This window comes from Pseudophryne corroboree, chromosome 11 (genome assembly GCF_028390025.1).
Source record: "Pseudophryne corroboree isolate aPseCor3 chromosome 11, aPseCor3.hap2, whole genome shotgun sequence".
Taxonomy (NCBI): Eukaryota; Metazoa; Chordata; class Amphibia; order Anura; family Myobatrachidae; genus Pseudophryne; species Pseudophryne corroboree.
The window spans coordinates 32919972-32943113 of record NC_086454.1 but is presented as its reverse complement, the minus strand read 5'-3'; the positions used below and the strand labels follow the sequence as shown (position 1 = coordinate 32943113).

General features: G+C 46.2%; 1 protein-coding gene across 5 annotated transcripts in view; it reads right to left on the bottom strand.

The window, feature by feature from the left end:
- SBF2 (SET binding factor 2) overlaps positions 1–23142 on the bottom strand; it is a 585530-nt gene that overhangs the window by 277281 nt on the left and 285107 nt on the right. For all 5 annotated transcript variants that reach the window (XM_063946447.1, XM_063946443.1, XM_063946444.1 and 2 more), the window contains exon 6: positions 18479–18584. In XM_063946447.1, coding sequence (XP_063802517.1) covers positions 18479–18584 — 106 coding nt within the window. The remainder of the gene's footprint in view (positions 1–18478; positions 18585–23142) is intronic.

Sequence of the window (23142 nt, the reverse complement as noted above, 5' to 3'; positions counted from 1 at the left end):
CAAGAGGTCCCACTAAAAGGTTCTTGTATGGAACCTGCCGAATGGAATTTTGCTTCGTAAGAAGCTACCATTTTTCCCAGGACTCGTGTGCAGTGATGCACCGATACCTGTTTTGGTTTCAGGAGGTCTCTGACTAGAGATGACAGCTTCTTGGCTTTCTTCTGCAGGAGAAACACTTTTTTCTGTTCTGTGTCCAGAACCATCACCAGGAACAGTAGGCGTGTGGTAGGAACCAGCTGTGACTTTGGAACGTATAGAATCCATCCGTGCTGATGTAGCACTTCCCGAGATAGTGCTACTCCGACCAACACCTGCTCCTTGGACCTCGCCTTTATAAGGAGATCGTCCAAGTACGGGATAATTAAAACTCCCTTTTTTCGAAGGAGTATCATCATTTCTGCCATTACCTTGGTAAAGACCCTCTGTGCCGTGGACGGTCCAAACGGCAGTGTTTGGAATTGGTAATGGCAATCCTGTACCACAAATCTGAGGTACTCCTGATGAGGCTGGTAAATGGGGACATGTAGGTAAGCATCCTTGATGTCCAGGGATACCATGTAATCCCCCTCCTCCAGGCTTGCAATAACCGCCCTGAGCGATTACATCTTGAACTTGAATTTTTTAATGTATGTGTTCAAGGATTTCAAATTTAAAATGGGTCTCACCGAACCGTCCGGTTTCGGTACCACAACCAGTGTGGAATAGTAACCCCGTCCTTGTTGAAGTAGGGGCACCTTGATTATCACCTGCTGGGAATACAGCTTGTGAATTGCCTCTAGCACAGCCTCCCTGCCTGAGGGAGTTGTCGGCAAGGCAGATTTGAGGAAACGGCGGGGGGGAGACGCCTCGAATTCCAGCTTGTACCCCTGAGATACTACTTGAAGGATCCAGGGATCCACCTGTGAGCGAGCCCACTGATCGATGAAATTTTTGAGGCGGCCCCCCACCGTACCTGGCTATGCCTGTGGAGCCCCCGCGTCATGCGGTGGACTCAGAGGAAGCGGTGGAAGAATTTTGATTCTGGGAACTGGCTGACTGGTGCAGCTTTTTCCTTTGACCCGCTTGCTTTTCTGAAGCCGAAAGGACTGTACCTGATAATACAGTGCTTTTCTTAGGCTGTGAGGAAACCTGAGGTAAAAAAATTTCATCCCAGCTGTTGCTGTGGATACGAGGTCCAAGAGACCATCCCCAAACAATTCCTCACCCTTATAAGGCTCTATGTGCCTTTTAAAGTCAGCATCACCTGTCCAGTGTCGGGTCTCTAATACCCTCCTGACAGAATGGACATTGCAATAATTCTGGATGCCAGCCGGCAAAATATCCCTCTGTGCATCCCTCATATATAAGACGACGTCTTATTGTTTGAAAGGGTTACAGACCACGCTGCAGCAGCACTATCTGCAGGTCTCAGTCTAGAACCTGAGTGTGTAAATACAGACCTCAGGATAGCCTCCTGCTATTTATCAGCAGGTACCTTCAAAGTGGCCGTATCCTAAGACGGCAGTGCCACCTTTTTTGACAAACGTGTGAGCGCTTTATCCACCCTAGGGGATATCTCCCAGCGTAACTTATCCTCTGGCGGGAAAGGGTACGCCATCAGTAACTTTTTAGAAATTACCAGTTTCTTATCGGGGGAACCCACGCTTTTTCACACTTCATTCACTCATTTGATTGGGGAACAAAACACCGCCTGCTTTTTCTCCCCACACATAAAACCCTTTTTTAGTGGTACTTGGGTTAATGTCAGAAATGTGTAACACATTTTTTATTGCCGAGATCATGTAACGGATGTTCCTAGTGGATTGTGTATATGTCTCAACCTCGTCGACACTGGAGTCAGACTCCGTGTCGACATCTGTGTCTGCCATCTGAGGGAGCGGGCGTTTTTGAGCCCCTGATGGCCTTTGAGACGCCTGGGCAGGCGCGGGCTGAGAAGCCGGCTGTCCCATAGCTGTCACGTCATCCAGCCTTTTATGTAAGGAGTTGACACTGTCGGTTAATACCTTCCACCTATCCATCCACTCTGGTGTCGGCCCACAGGGGGCGACATCCCATTTTCAGCATCTGCTCCGCCTCCACATAAGCCTCCTCATCAAACATGTCGACACAGCCGTACCGACACACCGCACACACACAGGGAATGCTCTGACTGAGGACAGGACCCCACACAGCCCTTTGGGGAGACAGAGAGAGAGTATGCCAGCACACACCAGAGCGCTATATACTGTAGGGATAAACACTATCACTGAGTGAATTTTCCCCTATAGCTGCTTGTATAAACAATATTGCGCCTAAATTTAGTGCCCCCCCTCTCTTTTTAACCCTTTGAGCCTGAAAACTACAGGGGAGAGCCTGGGGAGCTGTCTTCCAGCTACACTGTGAAGAGAAAATGGCGCCGGTGTGCTGAGGGAGATGGCTCCGCCCCTTTTTCGGCTGACTTTTCTCCCGCATTTTTCTGTATTCTGGCAGGGGTAATTACCACATATATAGCCTCTGGGGCTATATATTGTGGTTATTTTGCCAGCCAAGGTGATATTATTGCTTCTCAGGGCGCCCCCCCCAGCGCCCTGCACCCTCAGTGACCGGAGTGTGAAGTGTGTATGAGGAGCAATGGCGCACAGCTGCAGTGCTGTGCGCTACCTTGGTGAAGACTTATGTCTTCTGCCGCCTATTTTCCGGACCTCTTCTTGCTTCTGGCAGGGGGGCGGCGGCGCGGCTCCGGGAACGAACACCAAGGCCGGGTCCTGCGGTCGATCCCTCTGGAGCTAATGGTGTCCAGTAGCCTAAGAAGCCCAAGCTAGCTGCAAGCAGGTAGGTTCGCTTCTTCTCCCCTTAGTCCCTCGTTGCAGTGAGCCTGTTGCCAGCAGGTCTCACTGTAAAATAAAAAACCTAAATTTTAAACTTTCTTTCTAGAAGCTCAGGAGAGCCCCTAGTGTGCATCCAGCTCGGGCCGGGCACAGAAATCTAACTGAGGTCTGGAGGAGGGGCATAGAGGGAGGAGCCAGTGCACACCAGAGAGTACCTAATCTTTCTTTTAGAGTGCCCAGTCTCCTGCGGAGCCCGTCTATTCCCCATGGTCCTTACGGAGTTCCCAGCATCCACTAGGACGTCAGAGAAACATATTTTCTCAGGTGTACATTGAACATTTTTTTTCTGCTGCACATACGTCCAGATAGCTTGCACAGAGTCAGAGCTGCATTTGAGGTGGACGGCAGATGCATGTGTTGAAAATATAATGGCGCTCCTGGTCGATGACTGATCAGAGGCACAGAGATGGTCTGTGTTATGGGAGGCATTGTAGAAATGGTTGAGGTCAGAACTGCTCACACAGGAGGCCATATTCAGATGGAGAATCTGCACCTGGGCAGGGTTAGGGATACCCTTTTTAGTGGCATTTGCACAAAGTGCAGACGTGCAACCTGTAGCTGTGTCCAAGTCGGGGTCAAACAAAGTATGACTGTATGACATAATCACTATATTGAGTAGACAACTCTAGGAGACTTTAAAAATAACTCCTATGGCACCAGATAGCAGCAACAGTTCACTGAGTCCAAACCAAGCAGAGAAGTGAAGGACTTGCTTTAGGAAAGGTCACCCACTGAAGGATTTCTCAGTACACTCACGGATAAATACACTTAAGGGTATATTTACACTAGAATATGATTAGTTGCTGTGGACAACATCTCCACTTTTGCAAATCCACACTTTAGTAAATATACCTCTTACAGTCAGCGCAGAACCTACATTCAGAGCAGCTGTAGGGTGGGGGGAACTCTTATTAGTTCCTACTGATTGTATTCTCAGCCCTTATGAATATACGTGGCACTGTAACCTCACACATCCTGCAGACATGTAGCTGCCCTCCGGTCTATGAGCCAGCCATGCACACCAATGGCATTACCAGGTCACCGTGCTCCTGCTAATCCACACAACTAACCATGGCCAGATTACTGCTGCACTGCCAGACGGAGTTTTCTTATTAACATGCATCCACTGGACATCGTACATTTTCATTAAGGGATAATTTGACTGTAAAGGAATTCTTGGCAAAAGCTCGAAATACACTCTTGAACTATGCAGGTTTAACGTGCTAACACCTCCCCGGGGACAGGAAAAATGTTGGCAAAGGTAGAAAAACACTCACATAAAGTGAAGAGCTGAGATAGTAACTGCAGCACAGAAACAAAGAACATTGTTTTTATTAAAAGACTATGTATGGGATTTTATATATACAATATATAAATTAGGATATAGTGTTAATGAAATATTCTATATATATATATATATATATATATATATATATATATATATATATATATATATATATATATATATATAGAGCGAGAGAGGGAGAAAGATTATATATATATATATATATATATACATACACATGTGGCTGTAGAGGGTGTCAGCATCTCTTGCACTTTGGTGATTTCCAATGTTGTCTATGTCGCTCCATGACTGAGTTTAAGTAACCAAACTAAATCCCGTTTGAAGTAAGACTGACAAACCGTACAGCATATTGACTGTCTGAACATGGCATATTGATTTCTAATAATCAATATATGATGCTTTCGAAATAATGTATGTAAATTGAAGCTTGTCTTGAGAAAGATCCTTGAATGGGGATCGAAACGTCGACCTAAAGAGCCGAATATCGACTGAAATAAAGCTGTTGTGAACAAATTGAAGTTGATGATTGTTTGAACTTGACGAGTGCACCTCCACATTGTTGGATTCCTGTTTATATACATACACACACATATTGAACCGCTAGAAAAAAACAGGTATTGTGCAACAACAATAAATAGATAAATATGTAAAATTCCCACAGCCTTGCAGGAGCTGAGATACATGACATATACTGTATGTGTAATTGTACTATTTACATATATTAATTTAAGACCAAATTAGCCACAACGCCCAAATACCGGTGCCGAAATCCAGACACCCGGGCAAAATCTCAGCACCGATAGTCCAACATCAACTGGAACACAGATGTCATCATCCCGAACGCAAGTATAGCGGGTCTCTTAAATTTTAGCCCCGCGGGGGGAGGCGATATGTTAAGGCTGCGGGGAGGGAGGGTTAGCGTTAGGATGTGGGAAAGGGAAAGGCTGCAGGGAGAGGTGGGGGTTATGTTTTGGCACCCCCAGGGACGGTTAGGGTTAGGCAGCAGGGAAGGTAGGGTTAAGGTCGGAGGGGGGGTGAGGGGTTTATGTTTAGGTACACCTGGGAGGGTTAAGCTGCAGGAAGGGAGGGTTAGGGCGGTAGAAGGAGGTAAGTACAATTACCCAGCCCCTGTTGGGATTCTCAGCATCAGGATGCCCGTGTCAATCTTATGACCGCAGGTCATTTGTATCACACCCGGATTAGGGTGTGCGCTGGGAATGTGTACACCGTTGCTGTTCCTTTGCAATTTTCAGGGCTGCTGGGTTTGTTGCATACTTTCGCACAAACTCAGCGAGCACAACCGCAGCTGCGACCGCCATAGCGTCCGTCAATGAATCAGGCCAGACGTTAATAATACTGTAACGGCTCTAAGTGACAGATCCAAATTACATGATTTTAGCCATTTATAAATGTTTACAGAAATCAAGAAACACTTGAGGATCTGCGCACTGAAAAAAGCACCCAACCGTGTGATTCATTGCGGAATTGTAGGAATTATGCGCCTTATACAGAGATGGACATTGCTGCTGCGTCTGTAGATTTCCCCGCCCCCATACACTTCTGTGACCGCTGCGGGTAGGTCTCCATTCGTTATTATGCTACAAGTTAATTATTAATGCTATTTGTACTTAGAAGTTCAGATCGTCTCGTGTCACTGACGAGGTCTCCTGAGGTAGCTCTGGCAGCTGAAAGCCCACAGCACTCACTGTGCAACAACTGGACTCTTAAGAGAGGGGTTAAACGGACTGCAGTCCAGTGTTACTCTTATCATTCCGTCCGACCAAGTTCATTACGGTTCACAAGAGCAAGAAGTGCTTGAGAAACATTCCAGTAACGTGATCGCTTCGGCTCTGTGTAACATCTGTACACGCATGAGGAGAGACTAACATGGCACAAAGTGAAGAGTTTTCACTTTGCAAATCAACCTGACCATTCATCATGTATAAATCTCACCGTATTACGGCCAAAGCCCTGTACACTTACATCTGGACACAAAACACGCCACATTCAAGATGATCAGACGTACTGTAACAGTAAAACAATACGTCAAGGAAGACAGCAGAAGTCCTCACACCTCGCTTTATCTGTAAGCCTTTAGTCTGTGCTTTTCAGTCCTGTATTTATATCTACACCGTTGTGTGTGATTTGTTTTTACATTTATATTGTCATGTAATGCCACACATTGCTGCATGCAAGTGAAACCAAAGACCAGCAATGTGTCAAATCCACCGAGCTCTTTGTGACTTGGCACTAACGAGGTGCTGGAAATGTTCCTCAGAGACTCTGGCTCATGGTGACATAACCGCGTCACGCAGCAACTGCAGTTTGGCGGCTGTACATTCATGCTGCGAATCCCCCCCCCCCCTTACATACCAGAGCTGCTCTATTACGGAGACCTGGTGACTGTTGGAGGACACAGGGTTCATTATCATGTACACGGAACTGCTACTCTCTGTAAGACACTATAGTGACTTTAATCAGTCTCCTGGCAACCAGTCAGGTGTGCAGACCAGGAGTCATCTAGCTGGGCTGTGTTTTGACTCTTGATTTCAGAAGGTGAGTTAAGAGCTTTGCTTGGTGTCTGGGTGTGTGATGATTTTTAGAGATTTCTCTTTGACACTCATTTGAGGATTGTAATCAGTCTAATTCTGTTAGTCCTGGCGATTTCTTTGGTATCTGCTCTCAAATTTCTTTGGTATCTGTCTCCACAGTTCAACTGATCTGTTCAATTCAGAAAACCTGTTGCCTGTAAGCATTTTTTCACTCTGCAAGTTGCCTGTGGTATCTGGAAGATCTGCCAGCATGTCTTCAGAGTGCAACTGTGTTCTATTCAGAAACCTGTTACCTGTCAGCATTTCTTTGTTGTGCAAATTATCTATGCTATTTGGAAGATGTGCCAGTATATCTTTGCATTGCAATTATCTGTGCTATTTAGAAAACCTGCTAGTAAACTCTTCAGTGTAAATTACCAATGCTATTTTGAAGATCTACTTAGCTGTTTTCTATATATAATTTTAGTAATAACTAGTTATTCCTGTTCAGCTGGCATATTCAGCTAGTACATTTGTCTCTTCAAGAAATCCAGTTAAATGGTACATCAGACTAGTGCTTTTATGGCCCGATTCGGAGTCTGCACAGCAAGAGGGCAGCGGCTGTGCAATACCATACAGCTAATACGTTAATGCAACAGGAGGAATCTGGTGTAAATAGACACCTCCTGATTGCTTACGTAATCAGCTGCTGAGTCTGGAGATGCAGATCAATCTGCTTGACCATCGGCCATCTTAGGAACCTTAAGGTTACTCTGGATGGCCATCTCAGGTTTGCAGTCGAGATCGGTAAATCTGTATCACTAGACGCAGTCACGGGCATTGGCACTTCCACAAAAGGAAGGAGACGTGCCTCCATTTTGTGGAATAGAGCCAGCTGCCGCCCCTTCACCGCCCCCAAACTCCCTCAGTCCTGGCAGTAGAGTGTCAGTAAATGATGGCAGTTCCAAGAAAGGGGGTTGTTGTAGGTGAAGTACTCAGCAAGTTGGTTCTGCAGGCTTAAGATTACTGTAGGCACTCACAACAGGAACCGGCGTGAGGGGAGGTGTGCTGTGTGACATGGCGCATTATCCTGCTGGAAGCAGTCATTGGATGATCGGAGACTGTGGCCAGAAAGAGGTCATCAGCAATACTCAGGAAGGCTATATGTGCCAATAAAACATCCTCTGTACCATTACTCCACCACCAGCCTGAACTACTGACACAAAGCAGGATGGATGCATGGCTTCATAATGTTTATGCAAAATCGTGACTCTACTACCTGAATGTTTCAGTGGATGAAGATTTGTCAGACCAGGTGATGTTTGCTGTGCCCGGTGCAGTAGCCTCACTTTCCTAAGCCGACAGAGAAGAATCCCGGTGAGGTCTTCTGCTGCTGTAGCTCATTCACATGAAGGCAGATATTGCTCAGAGGTGCTTTTCTATATACCACTAGTGTAATACATGGTTGTTTGTGTTTCTGTCACCTGGAACCAGCCTGGCCATTCTCTTCTGATGTCTCTGATTAACAAGCTGAGTGAAAATCCCAGAAGATCCGCAGTTTCTGAGATAATCAACACACTTTGGGGGTAATTCCAAGTTGATCGCAGCAGGAATTTTGTTAGCAGTTGGGCAAAACCATGTGAGTGAAAATCCCAGGAGATCCGCAGTTTCTGAGATAATCAACACACTGTGTGGCATCAACAATCATAGTCAAACTCCCTTAGATCACATTTCTTTCCCATTCTGGTGTTTGGTCTGAACAACAACTGAATCTCTTGATCATGTCTACAAGCTTTAATGAACTATGGGGGTCATTCCGAGTTGTTCGCTCGCAAGCTGCTTTTAGCAGCTTTGCACACGCTAAGCCGCCGCCTACTGGGAGTGAATCTTAGCTTATCAAAATTGCGAACGAAAGATTCGCAATATTGCGAAAAGACTTCTCTGTGCAGTTTCTGAGTAGCTCGAGACTTACTCTGCCAGTGCGATCAGTTCAGTGTTTGTCGTTCCTGGTTTGACGTCACAAACACACCCAGCGTTCGCCCAGACACTCCTCCGTTTCTCCAGCCACTCCCGCGTTTTTCCCAGAAACGGTAGCATTTTTCACACACTCCCATAAAATGGCCAGTTTCCGCCCAGAAACACCCACTTCCTGTCAATCACATTATGATCACCAGAACGAAGAAAAAACCTCGTAATGCCGTGAGTAAATTTCCTAACTGAATAGCAAATTTACTTGGCGCAGTCGCAGTGCGAACATTGCGCATGCGCAATAAGCGGAAAATCGCTGCGATGCGAAGAAATTTACAGAGCGAACAACTCGGAATGACCCCCTATGTTACCTTCACACAAATGGATGATTATGTATGTGCATTAATCAGCCAGAATTCCCTTGGGTCAATGGTTTTCACTGTAATAGGCACTTAATTAAGGACATAGCCAAATCATTATGGCCAACTGTCAAAAGCGACTGACTTATTTTTCTGGAATGATACCTCAGTAATATCTTGCAACTTGAGGAGAATAAAAGTCTTCAGCTGGGTACACACTAGAGGATATTTGAAACAATTTGCACAATTCTGACAGATCGGAACAACAGATTGTTAAAATTGTCCAGTGTGTACCCGCTATGTCGCTGAAGATGTGCGTTCCCGTGGGTCGTCCGCAGCATCGCCCGTCGGACCTGCATGCAGCTCAATCTAGCGATACTGCATTCAGCAACAAGGCCCCTAATTGCTGTATTTCGTGAAAATTTGTTTCTTAATACTCAACAAATCCTTGCCTATAGCTTGCTATAGTAAGCACAGTATCTATCTATTAATAGCAGAAGGATGACTTCTATGAGTGGCATATTTCTAGGATGCCGTTGTCCGAGCAGGGCACATCATTATACCAAATTAAACGTCTTGGTCTGTAGATTTGAAAAATATTGGGGTTGTAGCTGGAGTTTACAGTATGTGGCAAAACGTCCGCCTGCCATTTACAATGCATCACCATTGTGCTCTGGAAAATGTGACAGTTGGTGAACTCTCCCTGTGCACCTGCCGGCAGACCTGGAACATGTGACCTTCGTGGTGGTCTGGAAACTGTGACAGTTATTTGCAGCCACCCACTAAGCAGGGATTTTTCCAAAATCCCCTCCTAAGGGGTAAAAATGTTCCACCCAGAAAACCTTTGCCCAATTTGTGTATTGTCATTGGTTCCCTCTTTACAGCAAAAATGGATATTTTATAGCTGCATTCTATTTAAAACCTTAGGCATGCCTACATCACACTTTATTTACTTTGGTTACATTATTGTGTTTGGTTAGTTTTATGCAAATATTAAGTTGTAAATTGACCTAGATCATTAACCTGCCTTAAGATTCTTTGCCTTACTATATATAACAATATAATATGACATTTGTGCTTTCATATTCTGAATTGGTTAATTCGTTAAGTATAATTTAGCAGATTACAGCTATTGCAACATTTGCCTGCATTATTTTTATAGCTACGGTTTCCGACAAAGAATTATTACGCCATCAAGAACTGCGGCATATGCAGCTTCAGGATGGTGTAATACAGATTTTTTACGTACAGTATGGAGTAATTTATACATTCATTGTATACCCCGCACATCTATATTTCTATATGCAGGTCACTACTAACTTCATGCAAGACAGCACACAGTTTTTGACTAGGACATATAGGGGGTCATTCTGACCCGTTCGCACGCAGCGGTTCTTCGCTGCGGTGCGAACGGGTCAGAAATGCACATGCACGGCGGTCGCTTTGCGCACGCGCGTCATTGCTTGGTGACGATAGTCACCGGGCAATGACGCCGCCAACGACAAATGTGATCGCAGTGGCGATCGCAAGAAGATGGACAGGCGGGAGACGTTCCGGGGCGGATACTCACCGTTTCCAGCCGTTTTCGGGGAGTGTTAAGAGAAATGCAGGCGGTGTCCAGGAGAACGGAGGGCGGATGTCTGACGTCACAGCCGGGACCTTCATCGCTGGATCCATCGCACTGGGTAAGTAGCTGCAGGGCTGGTCTTGTTTTGAGTGAAACTATTTTAGCATAGCAGGGCTGCACAAGCGATCGCAGCCCTGCTATGCTAAAATACACTCCCCCATAGGCGGAGATTAGTTGATCGCACCAGCAGCAAAAAGGTGCTTGGTGCAATCTACTCGGAATGACCCCCATAGACCCAAATGTATTGTATTAAGCCTTAACAAGAGATAAAGTGACGATGGATAAAGAGAGATAAAGTACCAGCCAATCCGTTTCCTAACGGTCATGTCACAGACTGTTTGAAAAATGAGGAGCTGATTGGCTGGTACTTCCCTCTCTATCCGTCTCCACTTTATCTCTTGTTAAGGAGCGGTTTAAACTGTAGCAGTTCTTATTTACATAATCTTTGCCTTAATGCCAAGCGCGGGCAAACCACATCCTCATATGCTAGACTTAACCCCAGTTTTGGGATTTGGGTAGGTATATTACCATTTCTATTATGTTTTCTACATTTATTTCCATTCACAATGATTATATTTCATTATGTATTTTGGAACCAATATTGTTGTCCCGTAAAAAAACTTTCTATATGTACACTGCTTTGGCAATAGTCACTTTTGGATGACACTGGTATATTCAACTGATGTCGGATCCTTTACGACGGAAAGGAGCCAACATTTGAGTATTCAATTAGCAGCCAAATCCAACAGGATTCCCGATAATGCCAATCCGACTTTTTTTAAAGTTGGATTGACAATGTCAGAATCGGGGCTAAACCTGTCGGATTTGGCCGCGATTCCGACAAAACACGTGGATCCGCGGCTATTCCACCAATCCACGTGTTTTCCGACAAGTCGAAATTGCCGACTTGACGGAAAAACAACAGCCAAATTGAATAGGTCGGAACAGTTTCAGACCTAAACAAGTCGGAAACTGACATCTCTCCGACAAGACGACAGTCCCGACTACAATTGAATACACCCAATAATCATTGTATGCCGCACCGATGACTATTTACACTTATATAAGGTAAACATGTTTGTTATAAATATCCCTGATGAAAGCAGATTAAACTTTGCTGAAACGTTGGAAATGTATGTATGTATCTATGAATGTATCAAAGAATGAATCCTCAATCTTCCTCCATATGGGTGGTGTTTGTTTCTTAAGTTCTTATGGGGTCACCCTGTGACACAGAGACAGGTGCTGCAGCCGTCTCCACCTTCCAGCCCCACTTGGGAAATCACGAGGAATTATCTGAAGGAACCAGGGAGGATCGATAAAAGATACCTTGATGTGCTTATCCACTCTCCACCTGATGTAAGCATACATGTGAGCATCCCCCCAGTTTCTGTACGGTTAATAGTGACGGGAAAAGAAACCTTTACTAGAATTTTCTCCTATGCTCTGTGTAAGAACATTGTGAGCACACAATTGACTGTTTATCACAAGGGTGACCCCATAAGAACTTTAAGAAACAAACACCACCCATATGGAGGAAGATTGAGGATTCATTCTTTGATACATTCATATCCAAACGTGTAGGATATAGGGACTGAGGTTTTTCTTTCTTGTCCCCTTTTTTTCTCCCATGATTTGAACTGACGGAGACGGCTGGAAAATACCTCACCAGTAGAAGACTTCTTGGGAAATAAAACTCCTTTAGAATCACAGGAGAACTTTTAATTTATATAATTCACGGTATTGTTGTTATACGGAGCGCTACTGTAAGTGTATACCAAAATCCTATTTGTACGTTTAACCTTTGTAGTGTATTTGGTGATACACTCCTGTCCACACTAACTATAGCTGCCCCTAGAGCGCAGGGATTTTCTCTAAACTTCATTCTTTCCATTATACTTCCCTAATTGCACATGGCCGAAGATACTGTTCTTCAGATCAACAACAGGCGGAACCTTTCTGTATTACATAAATAGAGAAGAGTGCGAGGAAAGGTCTGAATTACGGGATGGCGTCTCTGTGTATTTGGAAGAATGTCTAATGGACATTGGCGTAAACTGTCAGGGAGATCACAAATGCCTTTCTGCAAACCACAAGTCACAAATTTTCCAAAGCATCTCAGATGGAGCGAGTTCTGAAAGATGCTTGGGATGACATCATGAAGATCTGTGCTATGTGCGGCGGCCAGGCCCCTGAGGGCTCACTAAACACGGAGTTGATTATTAACCAATAATCTGAAAGACAGGCCCATATGACTACTATTAAAAACTAATCACAATGCTATGAATACAATGTCTTTGGAACTTCTCATCACATTCCTGAGAGCTCACGACACATCGCAGGCAGCCCAAGTGTTACTAAGAACAATACCTGCAATTATCGTCCGTTCATCAACGCATGGAAAGGACTTGAACAATAAAAAATAAGATAAGACCATAGCAGGTTGTCCAAAGGATTCTATCAGCAACTGGCTATCTGCTCCAAAGATAATAGAGAGTAAATCACGGAATCCATCAGCACAGGCAGACCACATCCTTATGTTAGACTGTACCACAGTTTTGCGATTTCATTATGCATTTACAGTGCACCAGCAGTAGAGCCCCTCCGCAGCCAGTGCACCAGCAGTGGAGCCCCTCCGCAGCCAGTGCACCAGCAGTAGAGCCCCTCCGCAGCCAGTGCACCAGCAGTAGAGCCCCTCCGCAGCCAGTGCACCAGCAGTGGAGCCCCTCCGCAGCCAGTGCACCAGCAGTGGAGCCCCTCCGCAGCCAGTGCACCAGCAGTGGAGCCCCTCCGCAGCCAGTGCACCAGCAGTGGAGCCCCTCCGCAGCCAGTGCACCAGCAGTGGAGCCCCTCCGCAGCCAGTGCACCAGCAGTGGAGCCCCTCCGCAGCCAGTGCACCAGCAGTGGAGCCGCGCTCCAGCCAGTGCACCAGCAGAGGAGCCCCTCTACAGTCAGTGCACCAGCAGTGGAGCCGCGCTCCAGCCAGAGCACCAGCAGTGGAGTCGCGCTCCAGCCAGTGCACCATCAGTGGAGCCCCTCCGCAGCCAGTGCACCAGCAGTGGATCCCCTCCGCAGCCAGTACACCAGCAGTGAAGTCGCGCTCCAGCCAGTGCACCATCAGTGGAGCCCCTCCGCAGCCAGTGCACCAGCAGTGGAGCCCCTCCGCAGCCAGTGCACCAGTAGTGGAGCCCCTCCGCAGCCAGTACATTAGCAGTGAAGTCGGGCTCCAGCCAGTGCACCAGCAATGGAGCCCCTCCATGGTCAGTGCACCAGCAGTGGAGTCATGCTCCAGCCAGTGCACCAGCAGTGGAACTACTCTGCAGGACATTTACATAATAATCTGTCCGTGGCTCCATTGCTGGCGCACTGGCGGCAGAGTGGCTCCATTGCTGGCATACTGGCGGCAGAGTGGCTCCAATGCTGGCATACTGGCGGCAGAGTGGCTCCAATGCTGGCATACTGGCGGCAGAGTGGCTCCATTGCTGGCGCACACTGGCGGCAGAGTGGCTCCACTGCTGGGGCACTGGCGGCTCCACTGCTGGCGGCAGAGTGGCTACATTGCTGGCGCACTGGCGGCAGAGTGGCTCCACTGCTGGTGCACTGGCAGCTCCATTGCTGACACACTGGCGGCAGAGTGGCTCCATTGCTGGCGCACTGGCGGCAGAGTGGCTCCATTTGCTGGCGCACTGGCGGCAGAGTGGCTCCATTTGCTGGCGCACTGGCGGCAGAGTGGCTCCATTTGCTGGCGCACTGGCGGCAGAGTGGCTCCATTTGCTGGCGCACTGACGGCAGAGTGGCTCCATTTGCTGGCGCACTGGCGGCAGAGTGGCTCCATTTGCTGGCGCACTGGCGGCAGAGTGGCTCCATTTGCTGGCGCACTGACGGCAGAGTGGCTCCATTTGCTGGTGCACTGACGGCAGAGTGGCTCCATTTGCTGGCGCACTGACGGCAGAGTGGCTCCATTTGCTGGCGCACTGGCGGCTCCATTTTCTGGCGCGCTGGCGGCTCCATTTGCTGGCGCACTGGCGGCAGAGTGGCTCCATTGCGGTCACACTGGCAGCAGAGTGGATCCATTGCACCATTGGTCCTGAGTGCCGCTGACTTCCATACTCTCACTATATCTATCGATATTGCATATAAAAATAGACATTGTTGCTATAGAGCCAAAACTAAATCCCTACTAAAAAAAATGTAAAAGTTAGAAATAAGATTGAAATTAAGTGAATTGAGCCTGTGACACATTAGATTGCATATACGACCATCTGTTTTATAGAAGCTGCCTGTAGTCACTCTCTGTAAGTGCACAGGCTTCCAATAAGAAGCTGCTGTAAGTATGTACCTGCACTCTGATTGGTGACTGCCTGGGGACATAAGTCACCCCTGTAGTCAGTCTTCTGCCACAATGTATACGGCACGGCTGCTGCAATGTTATACATACTAATTCACCTGAACATTAAAAGACAGGAGAGCGCAATGCTATAAACCGGTGACGGCAGCACGAGGGCAATAAATGCCTCCGTTCAGTCTCTCCCTGTAACCACTGCCACAATGCCTGTGCACTGACCCATTCCAAATGTGCTGCCTCATTACAGAGAGATATTTACTGTATGTGTCCTGTGCCAGGCGCCTTCTGTCAGTACTTTTCCACTGAGCTGTATAGAACATCTTTATAAGAGAGAGAAAGAGAGAGACGGACTTCTTAAATATGTGAGTGCGACTTGTTTGTATGCATCATACATATCATGTCTTGCAAGTTCTCAATTTAATATTATAAAATAAAGAACACCTAAGAAACCGTTACATGCCATGAGGCTAAAACGTGTTCTCCTAGTAAGCCATACTCGGGTCCCCCTTTCCTCCCTTCTAACTACTGCTAATATCCCCCTGTGCGCGCAGCCAGGGCGAGATCTGCCCATGAACACGCAGAACGCGATGCCTCTGCTTGCAGAACAATTATGACAGCTGTGCGCTGAGCCCGCTTCCCCTGAGCACCATGAGTCTGCAGAAAGATGAAAGAACAATCATTTTGATGAATGGATTTTCCGATGCAAATGATCACACAGATTATGTGCGTTACACAAATATTTGTCAGTTGTCTTCAGCTGAGCTGTGAAGAGCATGTGCTGAGTGCAGAGATGGAAGACAGGGACAACTACTAGAGACATTTTTATAATTTCATCAGACAACAAGACCCTTCCCCCCTCCCCCCAAGAAAAAGCAAACGAGTATTTCTGCAATTAAAGGTCTGGATAACCGATGCCAGCACAACAGTTGGTAAGCCTCACAGATACAACCGGGACAGACATACTGCTCACTGAAGACTGGGGGGTACCAGCACGTCAAATGAGTGCAAAGAAGGGGGGGGGGGGGGGGGGGGGGGGGTGATAGGGGGAGATAAAGTATAAATTAATGGTGGTTCCTCCTTAATCACGTCCACTGGTACCTTAACACAGGATGAAACTCATTTTAACAGTACATCAGCTCATATTTTGACTGCGATGATGGGGCCCCAAACCAGATTAGGGCCCCAACAGGATTTAGGAAGTGAGAAACCTGGGATAAGTGCAAGGTGATAAAGGCACCAGCCAATCAGCTCCAATATGTAAATTAACAGTAAGGATCTGATTGGCTGGTGTGTTTATCACCTTGCACATATCACTGGTTTATCACTTCCTTATGCCTTCTCCAGGGTAATACATCTGCCACCATTGCACCAAAACTAAAATTATCTATATAACTAGTTTTAAAAATAGACTACATTACAGGCAACAAGCAAATGAAGCAATATTAGTACTAAATATCAAGACGTGGACAGTTCGTGGTTCGTTTCCATGGCGAGTAGAGCAATGACTAACAACAGACGTGTCTCTTAGCCTCCACATTGGAGGCCCTGAAGTTCCAACACTGCATTATCATAATAGGAGAGCTTCCCTCCGCTGCATGCTGACCAATGGTGCAAACTTAACCACACATCAAAAGCCCTTTTTCTGAGCAGTAACTTTGCATTTCACCAATTTACAAAGATGATAATAACAAAAGCCCTTTACAGAGTAAAAACGGGAACCCAGAAACCCAAGACGACAATTCATCCATTCTTCTGATTTTCTAGATTTATTATGGTTCAGAAGTGCAATGCTTGTTCTTGGAAGGAACATTCATTCTCACCGGTGCTGCAACACTGTCCCAGGCACAGAGGGTATTATATTATCAAATGATGATGGGACTGGGCCGCCGGTCGCAGAGCGAGTAATAAAACAGGAAGATATGTGCGAAATGACCAATTTCAGAGAATCAGACACAATTCATATATCCAGGCATGTAAGCCCCCGTCAGTGAGAGGACCCCACAATTGCTATACAGGGAATTATGCAATCGCAGCTGCTATTGTATATCTATGGTAAACAGGACTCCCACCGAACTACTTACTGGAAGACCTCCGGTCCACACATGTGACTAGTCGCGGCGTGCTACAGGGAAATACAAGTCTTACATAGGCACCAATGCGATAAACAAAGACTGATCTGTACACGGTTCTTAGTCTAGTTGTTAGAGAGACCACAGAGATGGACTCACTGTCTGCAAATAAGACCAACAGATCATAACGCATTCCAGGTGTGTCATTAGGAGCAGCCAATCTCAAAGCTGGCACAGGAGGCACATTACATTAAGCCGGGCAATAGGACAGAACTGCTGCCACGTATTCCATGAGTATAAATCCACCCACGGACCATTTTATTGCTGTTGATATCGCTGCAGTTTTACAAAAGAAGTCTCAATTAACTGGTCAATGGGGGTAATTCAGACCTGATCGTAGCAGCAAATTTGTTAGCACTTGGGTAAAGCCATGTGCACTGCAGGGGGGGGGGGCAGATGTAACATGTGCAGAGAGTTAGATTTGGGTGGGTTATTTTGTTTCTGTGCAGGGTAAATACTGGCTGCTTTATTTTTACACTGCAATTTAGATTGCAGATTGAAGACACCACACCCAAATCTAACTCTCTCTGCACATGTTACATCTGCCCCCCCTGCAGTGCACATGCTTTTGCCCAACTGCTAACAAATTTGCTGCTGTGATCAACTCTGAATTACCCCCAATGTTTAGTGTGTTGCCAACAATACTTAGCTATAGACCACAGCATCACGAGTAACACCGCCAAGTATTGTTGGCAACACACTAAACATTGGGGGTAATTCAGAGTTGACAGCAGCAGCAAATTTGTTAGCAGTTGGGCAAAACCATGTGCACTGCAGGTGGGGCAGATATAACATGTGCAGAGAGAGTTAGATTGGGGTGGGGTGTGTTCAAACTGAAATATAAATTGCAGTGTAAAAATAAAGCAGGCAGTATTTACCCTGCACAGAAACAATATAACCCACCCAAATATAACTCTCTCTGCACATGTTACATCTGCGCCCCCCCCCCCCCCTGCAGTGCACATGGTTTTGCCCAACTGCTAACAAATTTGCTGCTGCGATCAACTCTGAATTACCCCCAATGTTTAGTGTGTTGCCAACAATACTTGGCGGTGTTACTCGTGATGCTGCGGTCTATAGCCTAGGGAGGAAGCCAGGACCATCAGATAAAGAGAGAATTCCACGCAAGATGTTATCTCCGCACGAGGGGCATAAACACCACACCAATTGGTCCAATTATTGCAAAAGATTTCGGTTCGGGAAGCATCAAAATGTAACAGGCAAAGCTTCACACCAATATACAGTACATATTATAAGGTAACAGCCTTCTTCTATATAATTTCCAACTAAGACCCATCAGAATGTAGCAGACGGGAGAGAAATTTGTACCATGCCCATATCCTTACCTAACTGCTGGAAGAGAAGGGCCACACTTGTCCCCGTCACAGGCAGAGTGCCGCAGAGAGGAGTCTGGATCAGCTGACGGTCCCCGGCCCCCAAGGAGAAGAGTTTCTGCAGAGAAATGTAACAAGCATGGTGAGAACATGACGATTTCATGGTGCCATCGTTACTGGGAGACAGAAAGGATCTGCGGCAAGACATGGAACATACTGGAGTTTGAGAAGTGTCACTTTTAGCAGCAGGGATACTGGGCTGTGTGTCATTGCGCTTACAGTAGCAGGTAGAGCAACATATAACCCAGGGCAATGCAGTCTACCATTGCTAGCAGGCAACTAGCAATATAATGGTAACAATAATAATAAAGCTCATTATTAGTGGTCGTACCCTACTCTAAGTCCAGTCTCAGCCCTAACACAACAATGCTCCGTCCAGCCTAGGACTAGACGGGGAAAAAACTGCCATAAAAAAATATGGGACAAATGTGAATGTGTTTGAGAGACTAGAAAATAATCTTAAAGCGGTATGCCCAATGAGCAGCAGTTTAACTCCGATAATGGAGTCGCTGGGGGCGGTCCTATTAGCACCAATGCCTGCGTTTTTATCGGGGATTATGCATCGATGCCTCAGGCACGCAAAACATAATCCCAGATAAGAAGCCATCAGAGGCGCCATGAAACAGGGGCCCGGGAATTTATCCAGGACCCCATGGGAATTTATGTCCGGGAAAAACGTACTTAAATAGGAAAGCCCGATAATCACCATCGGCTAAAATCGTGAAATGAGCCCTTTTTTTCAGCCGAAAAATGAACGGCGCTAATAGTATATGGCCCATTGTCTAAATAACAAAGACGCTAGACGTCCCAGTCCAGTCTACAAGTTAGCGCAAACACAAATACTCAGTCCAGTCCTATATCCATTCAGTGGGTCTGTGTACATATTAAAGTACAAAACACACCGGCTCTCAGGTCCACCTAAGCTTTGGGACACAAATCATCCATTCTGCATAACCAGAAAACGCTCTCAGTCCGGCCTAAACCTGGACATACACCAGACTAACGTCATCCAGCTAAGACTGTCCAACCAAAGCGGTTCCCCATACACCTGACCAGCGTTTTCAGCAGAGCAGCCAACTCCGCTCCAGCATGTGATGTCACTGAGGTAGGTGGACAGTGGGGGTCATTCGGAGATGGACGCAGATCTCGCTTCCCACAGCAAGCTATGCGTCTATCTCCTCACATGCTGGGGGCCGCCCAGCATGTATGGCGCCGCCTCACGATGTGTCCGCAATTTAACTGCGGACACATCAACCTGAGGATGACCCTTGCCTGCGCCATTTTGTTTTCTCGGAAACGGCTGCATGTAACTTCTCGCTGCCACAAAACACAGCGGCGATGCCCCAAATATGCGGCCACGTGCTGAAGAGTCACACACACGCACTGCTGCTGACGTGCGTGCGCAGATCCTCTGAATGCAGACGCTGCATACAGACGCATGGTTGCGTCTGGTTCTGAATAGACCCCAGTATCTGCCTATTTCTGCCTCGTTAGGTTGTGTATGTTTATTTTCAATAAAACTGGAATTTTATGCCCATTTTTTTTTCCTTGTGGACTAAAAAAAAATATATATATATATATATATATATATATATATATACACACACACACACACACACACACACACACACACACACACACGTTGAGTATCCCTTATCCAAAATGCTTGGGACCAGAGGTATTTTGGATATGGGATTTTTCCGTATTTTGGAATAATTGCATACCATAATGAGATATCATGGTGATGGGACCTAAGTATAAGCACAGAATGCATTTCTGTTACATATACACCTTATACACACAGCATGGAGGTAATTTTAGCCAATACTTTTAATAACTTTGTGCATTAAACAAAGTGTGTGTACATTCACACAATTCATTTATGTTTCATATACACCTTATACACACAGCCTGAAGGTCATTTAATACAATATTTTTAATAATTTTGTGTATTAAACAAAGTGTGTGTACATTGAGCCATCAAAAAACAAAGGTTTCACTATCTCACTCAGAAAAGTCTGTATTTCGGAATATTCCGTATTTCGGGGATATTTGGATATGGGATACTCAACCTGTATAATCTACAAGTCCCATTTTATTTATATGCTGGGAACATTGTTAGTATCAGACACCTGCAATGGCATGAAGCATTGGAGAACTAGGTGGTCCTCGTGGGTTTCATTCAAAAGGTCGACCCCAAATGGTCGACATGAGTTTATGTTTTTCGGGTGTTAAATTGTACGTTTCAGCACATGAAACGCCAATTAATGTAACGATTCGTTTACCATGCTTCGGGAAGATTACCGTTCTCAATCGTAGGCCACGCGGAAGGTAAGATATGAAAAAGTTTAAAAACCACCCCAAAAAATTATTTTAAACTCAAGTCGACCAATGTCATATCGATAATTTGAACCCGTCGACCATATGGTGTCGACCTATCATACGGATACTGGCCTCGCTGTATACACACTCGACCACTGATGATTCCTAATCATCGATGGTTTACAGCTGATGTCGGATAGTTTTGCAATCGATGGGAGAGAACCAGATGGTTTCTCTCCATCGATGGCTTAGCCTAAACGAATAGTTTTGTTTTTTAAGATGCTGGGACACGGAGCATAGCTCCGCCCCCAGCACCCGTGAATCCCCGCCCCCGGTCTATGATTGGCCACGGATCATTCACAGACATAACAGGGACAGCCATCGATGAGTGAAACCATTGATGGTCTCCCATAGCATAGTTTGTGATCATCGATGGCCACTCACAGTTTCGCCATGGATGACGAACACACCGATGGCCATCCCTGATACACACTAGTGGTCATTATTGGAATGGACGCAGTTTAATGTCTCCGTGTGGTCTGAAATTACAGCACAGAACAAAACATTCACAGACAAAAAAAGAAAATCGGAATTATTTTGTTTAACAAAATACACTGCTCAAAAAAATAAAGGGAACACTAAAATAACACATCCTAGACCTGAATTACTGAAATATTCTTATTAAATACTTTGTTCTTTACATAGTTAAATGTGCTGACAACAAAATCACACAAAAATTATCAATGGAAATCAAATTTATTAACCCATGGAGGTCTGGATTTGGAGTCACACTCAAAATTAAAGTGGAAAAACACACTACAGGCTGATCCAACTTTGATGTAATGTCCTTAAAACAAGTCAAAATGAGGCTCAGTAGTGTGTGTGGCCTCCATGTGCCTGTATGACCTCCCTACAATGCCTGGGCATGCTCCTGATGAGGTGGCGGATGGTCTCTTGAGGGATCTCCTCCCAGACCTGGACTAAAGCATCCGCCAACTCCTGGACAGTCTGTGGTGCAACGTGGCGTTGGTGGATGGAGCGAGACATGATGTCCCAGATGTGCTCAATTGAATTCAGGTCTGGGGAACGGGCGGGCCAGTCCATAGCATCAATGCCTTCATCTTGCAGGAACTGCTGACACATTCCAGCCACATGAGGTCTAGCATTGTCTTGCATTAGGAGGAACCGAGGGCCAACCGCACCAGCATATGGTCTCACAAGGGGTCTGAGGATCTCATCTCGGTACCTAATGGCAGTCAGGCTACCTCTGGCGAGCACATGGAGGGCTGTGCGGCCCCCCAAAGAAATGCCACCCCACACCATTACTGAGCCACTGCCAAACCGGTCATGCTGGAGGATGTTGCAGGCAGCAGAACGTTCTCCTTGGCGTCTCCAGACTCTGTCACGTGCTCAGTGAGAACCTGCTTTCATCTGTGAAGAGTACAGGGCGCCAGTGACGAATTTGCCAATCTTGGTGTTCTCTGGTAAATGCCAAACGTCCTGCACGGTGTTGGGCTGTAAGCACAACCCCCACCTGTGGGCGTCGGGCCCTCATACCACCCTCATGGAGTCTGTTTCTGATCGCTTGAGTAGACACATGCACATTTGTGGCTTGCTGGAGGTCATTTTGCAGGGTTCTGGCAGTGCTCCTCCTGTTCCGCCTTGCACAAAGGCGGAGGTAGCGGTCCTGCTGCTGGGTTGTTGCCCTCCTACGGCCTCCTCCACGTCTCCTGATGTACTGGCCTGACTCCTGGTAGCGCCTCCATGCTCTGGACACTACGCTGACAGACACAGCAAACCTTCTTGCCACAGCTCGCATTGATGTGCCATCCTGGATGAGCTGCACTACCTGAGCCACTTGTGTGGGTTGTAGGGAGGTCATACAGGCACGTGGAGGCCACACACACTACTGAGCCTCATTTTGACTTGTTTTAAGAACATTACATCAAAGTTGGATCAGCCTTTTCCACTTTAATTTTGAGTGTGACTCCAAATCCAGACCTCCATGTGTTAATAAATTTGATTTCCATTGATAATTTTTGTGTGATTTTGTTGTCAGCACATTCAACTATGTAAAGAACAAAGTATTTAATAAGAATATTTCATTCATTCAGATCTAGGATGTGTTATCTTAGTGTTCCCTTTATTTTTTTGAGCAGTGTATAATGTACATACAGTAGTTGACACCTGAAAGCAGGCGCCTTCAGCAGATCTAACCACGGAACACACTTGTGGCATTCTTCCTGCAATGGAAATCACACATTGTTCTCCCCAACCAACGCGCTGCACGTGTA